The sequence below is a fragment of the Kogia breviceps genome, chromosome 9 (genome assembly GCF_026419965.1).
Source record: "Kogia breviceps isolate mKogBre1 chromosome 9, mKogBre1 haplotype 1, whole genome shotgun sequence".
Taxonomy (NCBI): Eukaryota; Metazoa; Chordata; class Mammalia; order Artiodactyla; family Physeteridae; genus Kogia; species Kogia breviceps.
In genome coordinates, this window is record NC_081318.1 from 4,853,454 (window position 1) to 4,873,553 (window position 20,100).

At 45.3% G+C, this 20,100-nt stretch overlaps 1 protein-coding gene across 4 annotated transcripts in view; it reads right to left on the reverse strand.

The window, feature by feature from the left end:
- The window catches only part of LOC131762513 (actin-related protein 3B), a 133,106-nt gene that overhangs the window by 10,611 nt on the left and 102,395 nt on the right, over positions 1–20,100 (reverse strand). For all 4 annotated transcript variants that reach the window (XM_067041765.1, XM_067041766.1, XM_059074129.2 and 1 more), the window contains 5 exons: positions 9,178–9,273; positions 8,147–8,254; positions 6,229–6,372; positions 3,247–3,420; positions 1,707–1,799 (listed from right to left, as the gene is read on the reverse strand). In XM_067041765.1, coding sequence (XP_066897866.1) covers positions 1,707–1,799; positions 3,247–3,420; positions 6,229–6,372; positions 8,147–8,254; positions 9,178–9,273 — 615 coding nt within the window. The remainder of the gene's footprint in view (positions 1–1,706; positions 1,800–3,246; positions 3,421–6,228; positions 6,373–8,146; positions 8,255–9,177; positions 9,274–20,100) is intronic.

A 20,100-nucleotide genomic window follows, 5' to 3' on the forward strand; every position in this document is an offset into this window, starting at 1 on the left:
TAAATGAAACAAATCAGACAGAGAAAGACAAATACTATATGAGCTCACTTATATGTGGAATCTAAAAAAGAAAACAAACCAGTGAACATAACAAAAAAAAGGCAGACTCACAGATATACAGAACTAATGGTTGCCAGTGGAGAGAGGGAAGGGGTGAGGGGCAAGACAGGAGTAGGGCATTAAGAGGTACAAACTACTATGTATAAAATAAACAGGCTACAAGGATACACTGTACAAAAACAGGGAATATAGCCAATATTTTATAACAACTAGGAATGGAATATAGCCTTTAAAAACTGCAAATCACTATGCTGTCCACCTAAAATTTACATGATATTGTACATCAACTATACCTCAATAATTTTTTTTAGAAGTCCAAGACCAGTTTGCTCCATTTGACCCAGGTCCCTCTAGTTTTGCCTCCTTTTCCCATCTCTGGGGCTCAGGGCCATCATCTATTAAACAAGGAGCTCAGGTTACAAGGCCATCTCTACTTCCTGTAAATGTACTGAAAGTGAACTAAACTGTCTGATGAGAAAAAACCTCACCCATGAACAATCTGTAACCGCTGGCCGAAGTTTCTTCTCTGTTAGGATGAAATAAAGACTAAAGAGTGCACACCTGTTCCTTGCTTTCACGGACAAGAAGACACAGCTGATGTTAAGTGAGATTTAAGAAGTAGGGAGAGCAAGGCATGTATTTTACTAAACTTACTAATACTCCCACCTGTCTCTAGTTTCCCTTTCTTGCACGTTTTGTTGGAGGAGAGAGCTGTTTAATTAAGGACATGTAACAATAAAAATAGAATTATAATTTGTTTTCACCCATAAAAAGTTGTCTACATAGGAAAATGTTTTCCAATAATAAAAATAACATTTGTTAACTCTAAAATTTCAATCTTAAAACACAAGAAGTAGAAGGTAAAAAGTTATGCATCTTCTACCCCCAAAAATATGTTATTTTCTTTAAGAGTTTAGCATTCATTCAAAACCTTTCCATATATATATGCAAACTATATTTTTAAATAAAATAATACTATGTGTAAACTTTACAACTTGCTTTTTCACTTAACAATGTATACTACAGACATCTTTTCATCTGAATTTACACTGATTCACCTCATTCTTTTTAAACACCGCGTAGTATCCCACTGTGTAGATGAAACAAAATTTATTAAGCCCTCACTCCTGAGCCTGATATGCTCCTCTTTACACTCAGGTCCCTGGGCTGAGAAGGTAAGACAGGGCAGACAGAGGCTGAGGGCTGAAAATTACACGAGTGTTTTCTACGTGACGGCTTCCTTTCAGGCTCTGACCTCTTCCTGGCAACAGCACACTTGGCACAAACCTGAATATGCAAGAAGCAAGACCAGTGAATTCATGGAAACCCTGAGGGGAAGGGTACCCTTCACCTTTCCATCAATACGTCGGGTTAAAATTGTCCCGTTTAAAATACAGCCGGCCAGGTAAGAATAAAGCCATGAGAATACTTAAACACTCCTGGTGAACTGAGTCCTATTTCCAAACATTTAAGTCCTCTCCACTCCAAGAAAAATATTCTGCCGGTATGCTGGCCTTTAACAAATCCTGTAAGACAGGAGGGAGACAGGAACATCTGCATATACTGACATCAAGAGCCTATTATTCCAAGAATGCTGGGCCTGTAACTGTGGAATGAGCCCGAGTACCTTACCCAGCAGCTTATACCTTATACAGCGGACGACGGACATCGATGGGGCAGTTCTGTATGACTTCATCAACAACGTCCGAGATGGACTCCATAAAGTCTGGGTTGGCAAACTGAATTTCATATAAATATAAAAGAAACATTACACATTTTTCTCAATAACCTTTTTAAAGAGTAACTTTAACAAATACAGAATGTACTATACCTTTAAAACCGTCACACTGGAATGACTATGTCAAATGTTCGTATGTCAGAAGAACCCAGGTGACTGTGCATGGGGTGACGGTGACATGTGCCCTCAGGAGATGACGCGTGTGGGTGGGGTCAGCAAGGGGAAAACACCAAAGAGTAGCAAAAACAGACCAGCTCTGCGTTAGGACACACGGTGAATCCTGCTGTCAGAGTGTGAAACGCGTGCGCACGATGTATGTGGCGTGTAATGAAAACGCCGCGAGTGTAGAAGAAGTGTACCACTTACGAACATTAACATCATGAAAAAAGTAGCCATGATGTAAGAAAAAAACACAGTCAATGAAAGATCACACTGTAAACCTGAGCTAGAAGCCTGGGGACGGTTCAGGGGGGTGGCTTTTAAATGAAAACAGTCAATATGGTAGCGACCATGTCACTGAGTAAACACTCTTGGATTCAATTCCGTAAGTTAAATAAGTTAAAGTATAAATAATTCAACTTAAAACAATTTTAAATACACTTTAAAAATCAAGGAAAGCTTTAATGTACTCAGGGGAAGCAGGTAACATCCAGCTGCACACCAGCTGTTCACAGACATTTTCTGTTTTATGTCTCTTTTAAATCAGTAATATCAAAGGCATGATTATTAGATTATAGTAAGGCATATACTGTGTGCCATTTCCCTATACAAAATGGTCACACACATCTAAAAACAGGCAGCAGTTTGTAACCTACGTATCAAATGTAAACTGAATTAGGCAGAAAAATATACCAAAGTACAAATAAAATCCACTTTATTTAAACCTTAAAACGTTACCTCTTGATGACTGCTTCTGCAAAAGTAGTAATAATTCTTTGTGACTATAGTTAAAATGACGATATCTGTAATTCCCAAAGCCCATCTAACTAATGGAAAGGTCAGTCCTCAGACAGAAGCTTTAACTAACTTGCAGCAGGGAACAAAGCAGGACCAACCGTCTGGGGTTAAAAACTGCAACTAGGATGGACCATCACCAAGGATGGAAAGGTTACATGTTACACGCTACCCTACTCCCCTACAAAGGCAGATTGCATTCGGTCCCCCGGATTAACCAGTTTTCATATTACTATGGATTAATTTCATTTCCATCATCTTCTATTGCTCTTAAAGCCTTCTCCCTGATCACTCATTATCTCTGACGGAGAACCAAGTCTAAAGAGGGGCATCGGTCAAGCAGGCAACCTGCACAGGGCCTGTAAGCGCTGCAGAGGGTGCAGCTTGTATCCGAGCTGCTCAGGAAACCCCACTGGGGCCTCTCCGTACACACACGAGGTGGCAGTATTGCTCCACATGTGCCATGCCTCACACTCAAAAAGCTAACGCCTTACCTCCGGGTGAAAGAAAATCTCAGGGCCCAGGAACCTCTCGTAGCCAACATCTATAATGAACTTCTTCTGGTTGACTGCATTGATCCCCGTGTACTGTTTGATCCACTTCTGAGGATCCACATCATACTTGGCAAATTCCTTTACGATATCAGGGCAAATGTAACAGTATTTCTCCTGCAGACACACACAAAGAGATGTCACCGGAGTCTGCCCTCTGACAAGTACCCAGTAACCCCCAGCATCAAACACCCTGAAATGAGTCCCACCCACACACAACTCCAGTATGGACGCGTGGCCAAGCCTCACAGACTTTTCATGACTACGCTCTGGACTTGTAAATCTGCTTCCTTTGCAGCCCGGCTATGAACCTCAGCCTTACCCTATCAAATTTTGCTGCATCCCATCCGAAGCGATGTCTAAAGGTATCCCTCTCCGCCTTCCTTATTCCTCCTGGGCCCCTACACGGCGCCCGGCTGGGCACACAAGGCCATCCACCCTGCACCAGCAGACCGCACTCCCCACGATCAATGCGGTGGATCTCACCCCCATGCCTACCACGGCCCACCGGTGGGTCGTGGACCTGCCGTGCAGCCCGACACAGCAGGTCATCAGCTCCACGGCAGTACTCGCTGAGTGCCTAGGTACACGGGACGCGCAAGTGAGCAAAACACACACAGACCCCTGCCCACCGGAGCATACGCTCTGGCTGAGAGTCGAGAGAGTCACGTGGCAGCCGTGATATGTAAGTAAATGACACAGCACGCTAGAAGGCGGCAGGTACCACGGACAAAAGAAAAGGCCCACTTAGGCAGGATGGAGCTGCCGTGCGCCCGTACGTGAGAACCCACCCACTCATGGCTTCCACCCCAGCACCGGACCAGCCTGACGGGTGGAAAGTGTCTCCCCAGCATCTGGTGGCGCCCGACTGGGGACCTCCGGGTCTACCATCTGTCCTGAGAGCTAACCTCGGCAAAGCAGCAGCTGGCGCTTGGGTGGCAGATTCTGAAAGCAAGCTGCCTGTGGGCGAGGTGGGCTTTGCTCAACGCCAGGCACACGGCTGATGCTCACTGCACATTTTAGAAGGACCTCTGAAGGTCTTCTCGTGATATTAAATGTAAAGTTTCTGAGAATCCCGGAAACAGATCCTAATCCCATCCTTGATACACTCTGTCGAATTATAAGCTACACAACCGTGTTCGTTGACAACAGAGCGAGCCAGTCCACGTGACTTTAAATCTACAGACTGGAGACAGAAACATTACACTGCCTCAAGAGGCCTGGGCAGTTTCTTAGGGCTCCTCAACTGGCTTAACCGATGACGTGAAACGCCTCGGTGAAGCTGGATGGAGAGCAGCCCTGTCGGCCCTAAGCTCTGGACTCCCGCTGCAAGGACAGTGTGTGCCAGCGCCCACCAGCCTGAGGCCACCTGCGAGCCTGGGAGTAACGGGACGCAGGGGCTCTAACCACCCTTTCCAGGATCTCCTCCGTCACGAGAAGGTGAGGCGAGAGCCAGCGGCAGGGCCTGGGCAGCTCACGCGCAGCGAACGCAACGAGTCTCTTTCAACTCCCGGCCTTCACTGCACAGCGACACGCTGTCAGGGCCTGCACGGGCCGGCTCCAGGGTCAGCGTCAGAACCGGACCCCAGAGAGCCAGCAAGTAAAGGAAATACGGCCCGATCGTCACTCTCCGGGCTCTGCTCACCCCACGTCCGCCCCGAGGGTCGGGTCCCGCCTGTGAAAGAGCCCCGGGGCGGTGAGGGCACCTGGATCAGAGATCCAGATCTCCTTCCTTGAAGAAAGGCAAGGAGAGGAAGAGGGAAAGTTGGGGCAATATTTTATTCTAAAAAGAAAGTCTCATGTTGCTTCTATAACCTTCCCACCAGAAGGAAGGGACGGGACGGGCCCTGGTGCCTTGGCTGGGCATTCTAGGTGCTCCCGTCCTGGCCACACGGGGCAGCGGGCCCCTCCTCACAGGAGCCCTGACCGCTGCCAGTGTGCCCGGGATTCAAAACACCTGTGTTCACCAAGAGTGGCGGGTGAAATGCTGGAGCCCCGCCCCCGCCCCGTGCTTCCTTTCCTTTTAGCCAGCACCGTCCTGGGTGCTTAGTGCGAGGAAATCAGGGAGCGGCGACGGACGCGGGAGAACAGGCTAAACTCCCCTGCGGCTCAGAAGCTAAGCGTATGCTCAAGGCCGTGTGTCATCCCCACGTTTAAATTCTTCTCCAGAAACGAACAAAACCCTTGCTCTTCATCTACATGAAGATCATACTTGTATTACTAAGAATCTCTTGCATTTTGGCTTAAAAAAAAAAACACAATAATTTGTCCTAATTTTGCAACCTGAAAAGAAAGCTCCTTTCAACAGGGCTGTCAACTGCTACATACAGAGTCATACAAAGACCAGACTGATGGATCAGGTCAAGTGGGCATTTTAAAAAAGGACCACTGAGCCACTTATCTTCTACTCTTATGGATTTAATTTTAAAACCTCCTGTAACTTTTCCAGCATGGTAATTACAGTCTGGAAACTACATGTGGATTCTGTTTTATGATTCCACCCTAGAACAGCATTACTCTGAGCTGCAATTCACAGGGCACAGAACCACAGACTACAGGTCCTGGAAATTAGTTTGAATACTGGCTGACTTCACAGGATTCCTAACGGTCGCTGCTGCTGCCTGTTCCTTTGTCTATAAATGAACTCGGAGGAAGATGTGGGGAGACACATCCAGCTAACCGAAGGTTCTACCCGATCAGGCGCCAATGAAACGGTGCTGTACTGCGTAGGGCGCTCAATCTCAGCGATCAGGCTGTTCTCATGTACAGCTGGAAGCTCCACAAGCGTAAACAGATCAAGACCCACATTCGTGGGGAGTGGGGAGGAAGGAAGGTAAGGGCGGGGGGGTCTCAGCAGCAAGAGAAGCACCCGAACACCACCCCTCTCTCACCCCGCAAGCCGGCCCCGTTGGCTCCTGCTCTTACCTTGATGGCTTTGGCAGTCTCCAGCGACTGCTCCGGAGGAATCCCCACCTCGCGCTCCCTCAGCAGCTGTTGCATGAAATACGTAATATCTCTCCCTGCGATGGGGATGTGTTTGATGCAGCTCCCAATGACATACCCTTCTGCCTAGGAAGAAGAGGAGACAGACGGCGTGTGAGCGACTCCAGGAGAGAAGGGCTCCCCGGGCGCTAAGGCAGTCTCCCGCCCCGCCCGCGTCACTGCATTTACTGAGCCCCCACTCGGCGCACAGCTCGGGCCTGGAGGTCTTTGCAAACGACCACAGGCACAATTCCGTTAGCAGACCCGGAGATGCCCCGTAAGCCACCAAAGTGACGTCTTCTTCAGGAATGTGAAGAGAAAAACCACATAAAATGGTTCATTTCCAAAAAGTACTGCCGTTTGTCAGAACAATGGATCAATCATGTTTTTCTTCCTCTAACAAAAAAGAAGTTTATCTATAAAATCATTAAAACAACTATAAATCGACGTGTATTTAAAAGTCAACCATTTGGGGCTTCCCTGCTGGCGCAGTGGTTGAGAGTCCGCCTGCCGATGCAGGGGACACGGGCTCGTGCCCCGGTCTGGGAAGATCCCACATGCCGCGGAGCGGCTGGGCCCGTGAGCCGTGGCCGCTGGGCCTGCACGTCCGCAGCCTGTGCAAAAAAAAAAAAAAAAAAAAAAGTCAACCATTTGGCTAGCGGGCAGGACATGGCTTCTGACAAGCTGGACTCGATCCGGCTCCACATGTGGGGGCTGAGCGACCGTGGACACGCCTGCTAACACGTTTCCTCCTCGGCTCCTTCAGCCACAGTACGGGGCACACGGCGTTTGTAATACAGAGTTCATGAAACAGAGTAAGTCCAGCTCACAGCCCCGCCGGGGACTGGTAGTTCAGTACTCAATGAACGGTCCCGTTGACCGTGCAAAGAGCGGCACTTGTTAGGAGCGATTCTGGCCAGCTCACCCAAATGCTCTGCCGTGTGAGACCCCGCTGGGAGGCGCTGGGATCCTCTCGCTGGGCCGCCCCCTGCCAGCGCCAGGAAGGGAGCTACAGCCCTTTGCCCGCGGGCCGCAGCTCGGCCCGAGGGCCCACACCGTTTAAAAGGAGCTATACACACACACACACCCCATATATGCAGAAAATATGCCTGTAATATACATAAATAACTAGTAACAGGGTTCTCTGAGCAGGGGGCCTGGAGGAGGAAGAGGAGAAGGAAGAGGAGGTCTGACTGTCCACTGTGTCCCCCTTTGCAGGCAGCTTCGATTTATCTTCAAAAAAGCAAACTTCAAATAAGTCATTTAAATAGTCCACTGGACTGAAAGAAAAATATAGACATTGTCTCTTGAACCTGAATTAGGAATCACTTCTTTAATATTTTGAAAATTAAAACCAAAAAGTGACACTGCAGAGCATTCTGCGAGTCAAAAGGAACAATCTCCCCTTCTGGGCTCTTAAATAAATTTTGAAAAACAAGAAGCGGTTTCTCTAAAGCATGAGCTGGCTAAAGCCGTCCACATCTTGTCACAGAACACAGAGCTCATCATTCAGAGCGGCCGTGCACCACACCTACTGACACCCAAGCTGACAGCTCAGAACGTAAGCCAGGAAGGCCCTCCTGGTAATGTACCCCCAGTGATCAGGCAGAGCCCTGGAGACCCCGAATGACTGCTGACATCCTGATGGCAGAAATTTCCCAGCATGAATTCCAACTTGCCAGCACCGAAGACACTGGTTTTCTTCTTCTTTCTCACATACCTGCGTTTAAAGACTCCTGTTACCTTTGCTAAGTACAGTTACGGTTTCTAAAGTGGTATTTTAATTACAGAAGAGTTTCTTCCCTTAACCTCTGCCCTCACCTCCAGCGGGAGGGGGCCTACAGAAAGTGAGGCTGCTTACCACTGGGATAGCGTGGGTGACCCCATCCCCACTGTCGATGACGATGCCCGTTAGCGTACGTTCGCCCACTTGTCGCGAGGTCCAAGACGCTGCCAAGGCCAGCACTGCCTGCGCCAAAGACAGGGAGGCCATTAGCACTGGGGGAAACTCTTCCCCAGGACCGCCCCTGACTGTTCAGGTTCAATCAGTAAGACCTTTCTTATGGCTAACTCTTTCCCTGCCCTATCCTCCATCTTCCCCCCAAAATTCAAATTCCAAATTGAACAACTAACACGCAAATTTTGTATACTTCATCTGGAGGGGTCAAGTTTTCAATAAAATAAATCAAAGTTTTGCAAAGAAAAGCCGGAGAGAAGCACCAGAGGCCACAGCCTGTGCTATCTCCCAAATTAATTTTCTATGCAACTCCTTCTCCTTTTTCTTAGAAGGGACTGGAATATGCAGAAAACATTTTAGGAGATACTTTTTAAAAATTTATTCCCCAAAATCTCAGTCAATTCCCTTATATAGGGTGGCAGATAAATAACAACATCCAAAACCAACAAAAATCCCCACACTAAGAACAAGTAGCTTCAAAGAAAGTCCTACAAGCTCATGGAACCACAGGAGCCCAAATCCCAAAGGGGGAACCCTCTAGAGACATTTGTTTTGTTTTTTAGCAGATATTATAGTATCTTTCCTTTTTTATGATCAGAAGTGAAAGAAGCCAAAAAAGAACCATCCTATCGATCTTGTCACCCAGAGAAGAATACATTAGATTCTCAAGCATGTAAAAAGACAAAAGCTGGACAAACTCTATACCAGCAGTAAAAACATAAAAATATAAATCACAGAACATGGTCTGTATAGTGTTTGAGTTCAAACCTGAATTGTGTGTGTGTGCGTGTGCGTGTGTGCGTGTGTGTAGGCAGGGTGTGGAAAAGGAAGAACGCACAGCACAATTTTACAACAGAGGCCTTGAGAATCACCATTTCTTCCACTATTAGACAGCTAAGGTCATTTGGGAATCATAAAAATCACTTTGTCTTTACCTGAACTGCAATGTAGAGTCCTGGTACATTAAATGATTCAAACATAATTTCTGCAAGATATTCTCTGTTTTCTGGTGTGTTCAGTGGAGGTTCTGTCTGTAAGAAAACATTCACTATATTTAGTGTTCACCCAAGTTTCATGTAACTATATCAGAATCATAAAAAAGTTAACCTAAAAGCATGTTAATTAGGATGCTGTACAACTTCCTGATTTTACAGGTAGCTACGTACACCCAGAGCATACCCTAAAGAAATTTGTACTTAAAGAAACTGTCTTAAAGAACTTTGGCTGCGGGGCTTAAAAGTTTTGACACAGCGGAGTAAAGGCCTCTCTATACACTTCTGCTCTTATTAACCACCCCAAAACAGGAACAAGTTACAGAAAAGGGAACTCTACCTTCGATAACATAACACCCCAACACCCTGAAACCGAAGAGCCCTGCAGCAAGTTGCCAGGGGTAGTAACAACCCCACCAAGACGAGTGAGGGTACCAAGCGGGAACACCGGTGACTTCAGACCCCAGGCAAGCTACACGGGTCTCCAGAGAGAGGAAAAGCAGTGAGCCCTTGCTTGGAACAAGACCAGTCTGAGCAGAACAGCTGAGAAGCCTCCTCCCCAGGCCCCACCGGCCATCAGAGCACAGGCCGCAAGGTTAGACGAAGCATCTTTGCCACCAGCTGCGAGGCAGAAAAAGCCAGGCAGAAGCGGCTTCACCCAGACACCGCCCCCCGCCCGGCCTCAACTCACACACACAGCCTGTCCAGGAAGAAGTCCCCTCATGCAAAGATAAGAAAGAACACAAAGAAACCAGCCCAAGGCCATATAAAAACACTGAAAGAAAAAGAGAGGGAGGAGAGGAAAGTAACAGGAAAAACAAATGGCAGACAAAAACCATGTACCCAGAAAAAAGTAAAAATACAGCAGGTGAAAATCATGACAAAGACGTTTCAAAAAATTCAAGTATCTATTTTAAAATAACCATTATCAAATAGAAAGAAATTAACAGGATTACAGAAAGATAAAAAGAATAAATAAACCTGCTTTTTTGTCATTCAGCAATAGGTTGTGAACATTTTTCCATGTCAATAAATATGGTTATACATCACATATTTAAGCTGCAAAACAAAGAAAGAAAGAAAGAAAAAAGAATAAATAAAAATTCCCTGGGCCTTCTGGCAGAAACTGCCACCTCACCCTTTGTCGTAGACTGAGCTGTGTCTCCCAAAATACCTATGTTGAAGCCCAACCCCCAGTGTGACCGCATCTGGGGACGAAGCCTCTGGGAGGTAATCAAGGTTAAATGAGGTCGTGCGGGAAGCCCTAGTTCAACAGGACCAACGTCTCTGTAAGAAAAGGAAGAGACGCCAGAGAGCTCTCCCTCGCACACGCACAGAGGAAGACCGCGTGAGGACACAGAGAGAAGGCGGCCATCTGCACACCAGGAAGGAAGGCCTCACGAGAAACCAACCCTGACAGCACATTGATCTCGGACCTAAAGCCTCCAGAACGGTGAGAAAACAAATGTCTGCTGTGTAAGCCACTCAGCCTGTGGGATTTTGTTATGCTTGGTTCGAGCACCTAAAACACCCTTAAAGCGGGAAAAGTACAGCCAGCCTTGGCCATCATCACAGATACGTTTGTGGCACTGGGACACAGGGGGCCACACTGACAGAGCCTTCAGGGCAGGAAGGCGTGACCCAAGAATTCTACGTCTGGCCACACTGCCAATCAAGTATGCTGCAAAAACAGAGGACCTTTAAACATATGAGAACTTGGGAGAATTTGGTTCCTACGAAGCCTTCAGGAATTAACTATTAGAAGACAAGAATGCAGAAAGTACAGCCCAAGACTCACAGTGAGCAATTAATCCATTTAAGATGGAGGAATAAAGATTGTTCTTTCCAGGGAATGACGGCTACAGAACAGAAGGCAAACATTATAAACTAAAACAGCAGAACCAGCATCAAGTTGAGAGGTACAGACGGAAGGAGAGGATATAGACGTTGATACCCTTGTACCGTGGAATCAAACGACCACTGTTTTATTATGGAGTATCAGAGACATCAGTAAACCTAAAGTTGTAAATAGTAGAATAAGTTTAGTAACATAATCCGTCAAAAACAAGTGACAGAGGAAGGAAGAGGAGGTAAGAAAATGTGCAAATGTACCAACTTGATCACTAAGCACAGTAGGAAGTAATCACACCTAAACAAACACAGGTAAATATATTATACAGAAGGGTAGTTACATTAAAATAGTTTTAATGAATTATTAATTATGAATAATTTTTATAAATAATAAGTCTTAAAATACTAATACATAAATGAAACACATTAAAACCAGAAAGCAAAGCATATAGTAGAACAGCTGGACTAAGGCCACACACACCTGTCGCAGAGCGGCAGGCCACACCAGCCCGGTTAAAAGGAGAGCTCATCCCACCTTCAATTTTACTAAGTTTGGAAAGCGATTTCCTCTCTCAGTGTGTAATTAGCACTGACCTCACAGGAGTCTAAATAAAGTGCTCACGGCAGCACCCAGCCCGCGCTGAGTTATTGTCACTAAAATCATCAGCAAGTACCAGTCAGAAACCCACTAAAGACAGTCTCTTAGCTAAGACCATGAAGCAAAATCAAATTACATTCTCTAGGCAGGAAAAAACAAGGTGCCTCAGAGAGGTCCAAAGTCAGCATTGCTTCTAAGATCAGAAAAAACCTTGGGACTTCCCTGGTGGTCCAGTGGTTAGGACTCCGTGATCCCAACGCAGGGGGCCCAGGTTCGATCCCCAGTCAGAGACCTAGATCCCACGTGCGTGCGCAACTAAGGAGCCCGCGTGCCGCAACCGAGACCCGGCACAACCAAATAAACAGATAAAACATTTAAAAAAAAAAAACAAAAAACCTAAATGCCCATCACTAGGAACTGATTAAACAAATTACGCTACATCCAGAAAATGCTACACTTTGCAGCAGTTAAAAAGGATGAGCTTTTTGCATGCTGGTATGAAACAATCTCTATGATAAACAGTTAAGTGAAAAAAGAAAGGCATCTCCAAACTTTGCACATTCTTAAATGTTCTTCTGTATCAACAACATTTTTTTAAAGAATCAAGGTGTACGGGGGCGAGGAACAGGGAGCTGTTCAATGGGCAGAGCTTCAGTTCTGCAGGATGCGAAGGTTCTAGAGACTTGTCACACAAGAATGCAAATATAGGTTAACACTCTGAACTACACACTTAAAAAAGGTTAAGGGGGCTTCCCTGGTGGCGCAGTGGTTGAGAATCCGCCTGCCGATGCAGGGGATACGGGTTCGTGCCCCGGTCCGGGAAGATCCCACATGCCGCGGAGCGGCTGGGCCGGTGAGCCATGGCCGCTGAGCCTGCGCGTCCGGAGCCTGTGCCCCACAACGGGAGAGGCCACAACAGTGAGAGGCCCGTGTACCACAAAAAAAAAAAAAAAAAAAAAAAAGGTTAAGGGAGTAAATTTCATATGTTTTTAATCACAATTTTTAAAGGTTTTACAATAAAAAACAAGGTTACAACCATATGTGTATTTCATTACCATTTTATAAAACAAGTTTACGTATGTATAATCCATATGCCTGCACACAATTATCTCTAGTTAAGAACCGGTAAAGGTGTTTTCCTCCAGGAAGGGGATCTGGGGGGCAGCACAGAGCTGGGAGGGAGAAACGCATGCACTGGAAATCCTTCTGCACCTTTTGAATTCTGTGCTGTGCGTGTTATCGCTTCAAACAAATAAGCAAGTCTGGCTGTCAGCTCGCTGGGGGCTTTAGCTTAGACTCTTGTGTAGCAATGATGGAAAGCTCAAACGCAGCGCCCCAAGTAAGTTTTAATTACTGTGATTAGAATCAATATATAATATTCCCTGGATGGGAGAGAGAAAGCAATCTTAAGACATATGTGAGAAATAATAAAGTCATCAAAAGCAGATTGTAAATAAGGGATCTGAAAGTCACCCAACAACAACATAACTTACTTTAACGTGCCTACCTCAGGGGGTTGAGATTAAATTTGTTAACACCTTAAAGCGCCAGCACATAGCCGGCACTGTGTTATGATTACTATTTTAGATTTCTTTCCTTTAAAGCGCATGAATAATAGCTGTACGTTCCAACAGTACTGGCTACAATATATCTCCTTAAAGTACCTCCTATCCATCTGAAAAACAGGCCTAATAAATACCTCCCCCAGGGCTGTTGGTGGGATTAAATAAATGAGTGAATACATGTAAATACTTGGTGAGGGGAGGGGCAGGGCACATAGCAAGCGCTGAATAAATGTCAGCTAAACCAACAATAATGTAATTCACACGAGAAGAAATTATATATATTAGCTACAGAGATTTATAAAATCTTTACTCACCATGAAGAGAAATGCAAGCACCTTAATAAGTTAACTTTATAAACAAAGCATTTAAATTGAGTAGAGGGGAAAAAAGGATCAAGAGAAGAAGACTAAAAAGGCATGAGAAGTGTGAACACAGTTGAGGAACATTTCTTGCCTGCCGGCTGAGAGCTGCCTATTTGGTTTGAAGCAAAAAGTGAGCCTACAGGAGACATTCCCAGCAGGAAGTAGATTGACCCTGGCTCCTGGATTCTTCCTGGGTTTAAGTCCAGTGTCAAATGATGTTCCAAATATATCCCAAATGGATGAAAATTATGTATAAACATCAAAGGAAAACAGGTTTACTACATAAAAACTTACAGATTCAAAAACATAATCTACAAAGGGGAAAAATATCAATTGAGGAAAAAAAGTATCTGCTCCTGACAGAAGCTTCCTATCTATTACATGGAAGAGTTCACAGTATAAACAAAATGTGATACATACATAAAACAGAATATTATTCAGCCCTAAAAAGAAGGAAATTCTGACACATGCTACAATGTGGCTGAACCCTGAAAACATTATACTAAGTGAAATAAGCCACTCACAAAAGGAAAAATACTGTAGGATTCCACTTATATGAGGATCTAGAATAGTAACAGTCATAGAGACAGAAAGTAGGATGGGGGGTGCCAGGGGCTGGAGGAAGCAGGAAGGGGGAGCTATTCTTCAATGGGGTCAGAGTTTCAGTTTGGAAGATGAGAAAGTTCTGGAGACGGATGGTGGTAACGGGTGCACAACAATGTGAATGCAGTCAATTCACCAAACTGTACATTCAAAAATGGTTAAAATGGTAAATTTTATGTACATTTTATCACAAAAGAAATTTTAGGTAAAAAAAAGATCATAGAAATCACAGCAGTAGGAAAAGCAATAAAATACTGATGTACAAAACACAGGACTTGAATAGGCAATTCACGAAAGAGAAAATACAGCTAATAAACACATGAAAAAATGTTTAAGGTCAAAGTTATTAAAAATGCAAGTTGACAACAAATAATCAAAAATATTAATCAATGCTGACAAGATTTCTAATAATGTGGCCTCTAGTACACTGAAGATTTCAGTGTGAAATGGTATGCTAAAGATACAAAATTATTAATACTACTGTACCCCCAAATTATATAATTTTTATATTTTTAATATAAAAAATGCTAATATCGGGCTTCCCTGGTGGCGCAGTGGTTGAGAGCCCGCCTGCCGATGCAGGGGACGCGGGTTCGTGCCCCGGTCTGGGAAGATCCCACATACCGCGGAGCGGCTGGGCCCGTGAGCCGTGGCCGCTGAGCCTGCGTGTCCGGAGCCTGTGCTCCGCGACGGGAGAGGCCACAACAGTGAGAGGCCCGCGTACCGCAAAAAAAAAAAAAAAAAAAAAAAAAACCATAAAAAATGCTAATATAGAAAACTGCAAAGATTACTTCATATTACTTCTTAGAAAACCAAGAAATTGGAAACAAAAGTAAGTAAACATCTAAAAATAGTGAAACTGCTAAACAGATAGGAAATATTCACTGGATAGAGGATTGTATAGCCATTAAAATGAGAATTATGAAAAGAGTGTAAGAAAATGGGAGAAGAGGGACAGAGGACACAATATTGAATGCAAAGTCATACAAAAACATGGGTGAAAAGATTAAATGAAGATATACTAAATCGGGGCTTCCCTGGTGGCGCAGTGGTTGAGAATCTGCCTGCTAGTGCGGGGGACACGGGTTCGATCCCTGGTCTGGGGGAATCCCACATGCCGCAGAGCAGCTGGGCCCGTGAGCCACAACTACTGAGCCTGCGCGTCTGGAGCCTGTGCTCCGCAACAAGAGAGGCCACGATACTGAGAGACCCGCGCACCGCGATGAAGAGTGGCCCCTGCTTGCCACAACTAGAGAAAGCCCTCATACAGAAACGAAGACCCAACACAGCAAAAATAAACGAATAAACTCCTACCCCCAACATCTTCTTAAAAAGATATACTAAATGTTAGTATTTATGTTAATGGGATGTGAAAAGTCCCACAGATATCATTCAGATGTTCTAAATCACACTTATAGTTCTATAATAAAAAAAAAAACTTTACAAGAGTTGTGAAACCCTGGGTTACAGCCTGTGTGTAAAGACCACAGAAACGCCCAATACGACTTCCTGATTTATCTATCCAGATGGAGAAACTCACAGACAAGACGGCAACGCAGAACAGCAGCAGCAGTGCGTCTCGACATGGCTTTCTCTGGCCTTCCGGCCCCCAACGGGGGTGACACTCACCACATCCAGCCAGAGTTGTGAAGACAGCTGAATGAATTCTCATCTTGCCACCCTCTTCATCCCTGTGGTCACATCATTACGCAAGGCGCTGCAACTTGCCTACCCTGTAACTATTCTCCCTTCTGCCTTAATGACAGACCACTGTTCAATCACAGGCCCAGAGGAAAAGCATTTCCCAGACTTCCTCATGGGCAGGGATGGCTAAGTGAGTAAGTTCTGGCCAAGAAGAAGCAAACGCTGATGGACGTGGCTTCTAGGAAAGCTCCCTGCAGGGCTGAAGGCAGACTCAAGCAGTAGACTCCCTTCTGCTTGCTCTTAATGCCTTCTTTCCTGGAATGCAGAGGTGATGGTGGAGCTGCAGGAGCCAACGTGGGGTCATCAGGTAACCTTGGAATGAAAGCCATATGCTACACATACTAGAGCACAGAGACCGCTAATGACACCAGGATGCTGCCCTGCCAGCACTGCCCTCCCTACTACAAATGTATGTAAGGAAAATAAAACTCTTAACTTGCTAAAACCAATATTTAATTACTTGCTGCCAAACGATTCACCATCTGTGAAGAATTTACATTAAAATCTACATACTTCTATTTAAGGGAATGTTTACAAAGTAATTAGGTTCTCCTGGCTCCTGAATCAAATTCAGCATTATTAAAGGCATATCCTTATGGGTTCTGTGAATCACAATCATAAACCCATGTTTTCCCCAATCCTCCATTTCTTTTATGTTTACCACCAGTAACTGTTCCTTTAGGAGAGCAATTTAAATGAAACTTTCCCAAACCATTATTTACAAGATCTAAACAGGAGATATCAAGTTTTCCTTTTTTTTAATACTGAAGCATATGATTAAAACATCACATGAATGCAAGTTACACAAACAAATTTATTCATAATAATGGTGAAACATCATCTGGTATTAATTCAAAAATAAAGAAATAATCCATTCCATAAAACCAATCCATATTTCTGGATAAAGACAGCAAACTGAACACATGTACCTAATACTGCTCCACCCCCAAGCCTCTCTATAATTGCAGTAAAGAAACCTTTTTAAAAACATAAATCCTGGGGGTTGCGGAAGATGGAAGAAGAGTAAGACGTGAAGATCACCTTCCCCCCCACAGATACATCAGAAATACATCTACACGTGGAACAGCTCCTACAGAACACCCACCGAACGCTGGCAGAAGACCTCAGACCTCCCAAAAGGCAAGAAACACCCCCAAGTACCTGGGTAGGTCAAAAGAAAAAAGAATAAACAGAGACAAAGAATAGGGACAGGACCTGCACCAGCGGGAGGGAGCCGTGAAGGACGAAAGGTTTCCACACACTAGAAGCCCCGTCATGGGTGGAGACTGCGGGTGGTGGAGGGGGAAGCTCCGGAGCCGCGGAGGAGAGCGCAGCCACAGGGTGCGGAGGGCAAAGCGGAGAGATTCCCACAGAGGATCAGTGTCGACCAGCACTCACCAGCCCAAGAGGCTTGTCTGCTCACCCGCCGGGGTGGGCGGGGCGGGGAGGTGAGGCTCGGGCTTCTGTCGGATCGCAGGGAGAGGACTGGGGTTGGCGCCGTGAACACAGCCTGAAGGGGCTAGTGCGCCACGGATGGCCGGGAGGGAGGCCGGGAAAAGGTCTGGAGCTGCCGAAGAGACAGGAGACTTTTTCTTCCCTTTGTTTCCTGGTACTCGAGGAAAGGGGATTAAGCGCGCTGCTTAAAGGAGCTCCAGAGACGGGCGCGAGCAGCGGCTATCAGCGCGGACCCCAGAGACAGGCATGAGACGCTAAGGCCGCTGCTGCCACCACCAAGAAGCCTGTGTACGAGCACAGGTCACTCACTCTCCACACCGCCCCTCCTGGGAGCCTGTGCAGCCCGCCTCCGCCAGGGTCCCGGGATCCAGGGACAACTTCCCCAGGAGAACGCACGGCGTGCACGGCGCGCCTCGGGCTGATGCAAAGTCACGCCGGCCTCTGACGTCACAGGCTCGCCCCGCCTCTGTGCCCCTCCCCCCCCACCCCCGCCCGAGTGAGCCAGAGCCCCCGAATCAGCGGCTCCTTTAACCCTGTCCTGTCTGGGCGAAGAGCAGATGCCCTCAGGCGACCTACACGCAGAGGTGGGGCCAAGTCCAAAGCTGAACCCTGGGAGCTGGGCGAACAAAGAAGAGAAAGGGAAATCTCTCCCAGCAGCCTCAGGAGCAGCGGATTAAAGCTCCACAATCAACGTGATGTACCTGCATCTGCGGAATGCCTGAATAGACAACGGATCATCCCAAACTGAGGAGGTGGACTTTGAAATCAAGATATATTATTTTTTCCCCTTTTCCTCTTTTTGTGAGTGTGTATGTGTGAGATTTTGTCTGTACAGCTTTGCTTTCACCATTTATCCTAGGGTTCTGTACGTCTGTTTTTTTTTTAATTTTTCTTAATAATTACTTTTTATTTTAATAAATTTATTTTATTTTATCTTACTTTATTTTATTTTATCCTCTTTCTTTCTTCCTTTCTACTTTTTCTCCCTTGTATCTGAGCCGTGTGGATGAAAGGCTCTTGGTGCTGCAGCCAGTAGTCAGTGCTGTGCCTCTGACGTGGGAGAGCCGAGTTCAGGACACTGGTCCACAAGAGACCTCCCAGCTCCATGTAATATCAAACGGCGAAAATCTCCCAGAGATCTCCATCTCAACACCAACACCCAGCTTCACTCAACGACCAGCAAAGCTACAGTGCTTGATACCCTATGCCAAACAACTAGCAAGACAGGAACACAACCCCACCCAGTAGCAGAGAGGCTGCATAAAATCATAATAGGGCCACAGACACCCCGAAACACACCACTAGACGTGGACCTGCCCACCAGAAAGACAAGATCCAGCGTCATCCACCAGAACACAGGCACTAGTCCCCTCCACCAGGAAGCCTGCACAACCCACTGAACCAACCTTAACCACTGGGGACAGACACCAAAAACAATGGGAACTATAAACATGCAGCCTGCAAAAAGGAGACCCCAAACACAGTAAGGTAAGCAAAATGAGATGACAGAAAAACACACAGCAGATGAAGGAGCAAGATGAAAACCCACCAGACCTAACAAATGAAGAGGAAACAGGCAGTCTACCTGAAAAAGAATTCAGAATAATGATAGTAAAGATGATCCAAAATCTTGGAAATAGAGAAAATGCAAGAAACATTTAACAAGGACCTAGAAGAACTAAAGAAGAAACAAGCAACGATGAACAGCACAATAAATGAAATTAAAAATACTCTAGATGGGATCAATAGCAGAATAACTGAGGCAGAAGAACGGATAACTGACCTGGAAGATAAAATAGTGGAAATAACTACTGCAGAGCAGAAAAAAGAAAAAAGAATGAAAAGAATTGAGGGCAGTCTCAGAGACCTCTGGGACAACATTAAACACACCAACATTCGAATTATAGGGGTCCCAGAAGAAGAAGAGAAAAAGAAAGGGACTGAGAAAATATTTGAAGAGATTATAGTTGAAAACTTCCCTAATATGGGAAAGGAAATAGTTAATCAAGTCCAGGAAGCACAGAGAGTCCCATACAGGATAAACCCAAAGAGAAACACTCCAAGACACATATTAATCAAACTATCAAAAATTAAATACAAAGAAAACATATTAAAAGCAGCAAGGGAAAAAAAACAAGTAACACATAAGGGAGTCCCCATAAGGTTAACAGCTAATCTTTCAGCAGAAACTCCGCAAGCCAGAAGGGAGTGGCAGGACATATTTAAAGTGATGAAGGAGAAAAACCTACAACCAAGATTACTTTACCCAGCAAGGATCTCATTCAGATTTGATAGAGAAATTAAAACCTTTACAGACAAGGAAAACCTGAGAGAGTTCAGCACCACCAAACCAGCTTTACAACAAATGCTAAAGGAACTTCTCTAGGCAAGAAACACAAGAGAAGGAAAAGACCTACAATAACAAACCCAAAACAATTAAGAAAATGGGAGTAGGAACATAAATATCGATAATTACCTTAAATATAAATGGATTAAATGCTCCCACCAAAAGACAGAGACTGGCTGAATGGATACAAAAACAAGACCTGTCTACAAGAGACAGGTATCTACAAGAGATCTATATGCTGTCTACAAAAGACCCACTTCAGACCTAGGGACACATACAGACTGAAAGTGAGGGGATGGAAAAGATATTCCATGCAAATGGAAATCAAAAGAAATCTGGAGTAGCAATTTTCATATCAGACAAAATAGACTTTAAAATAAA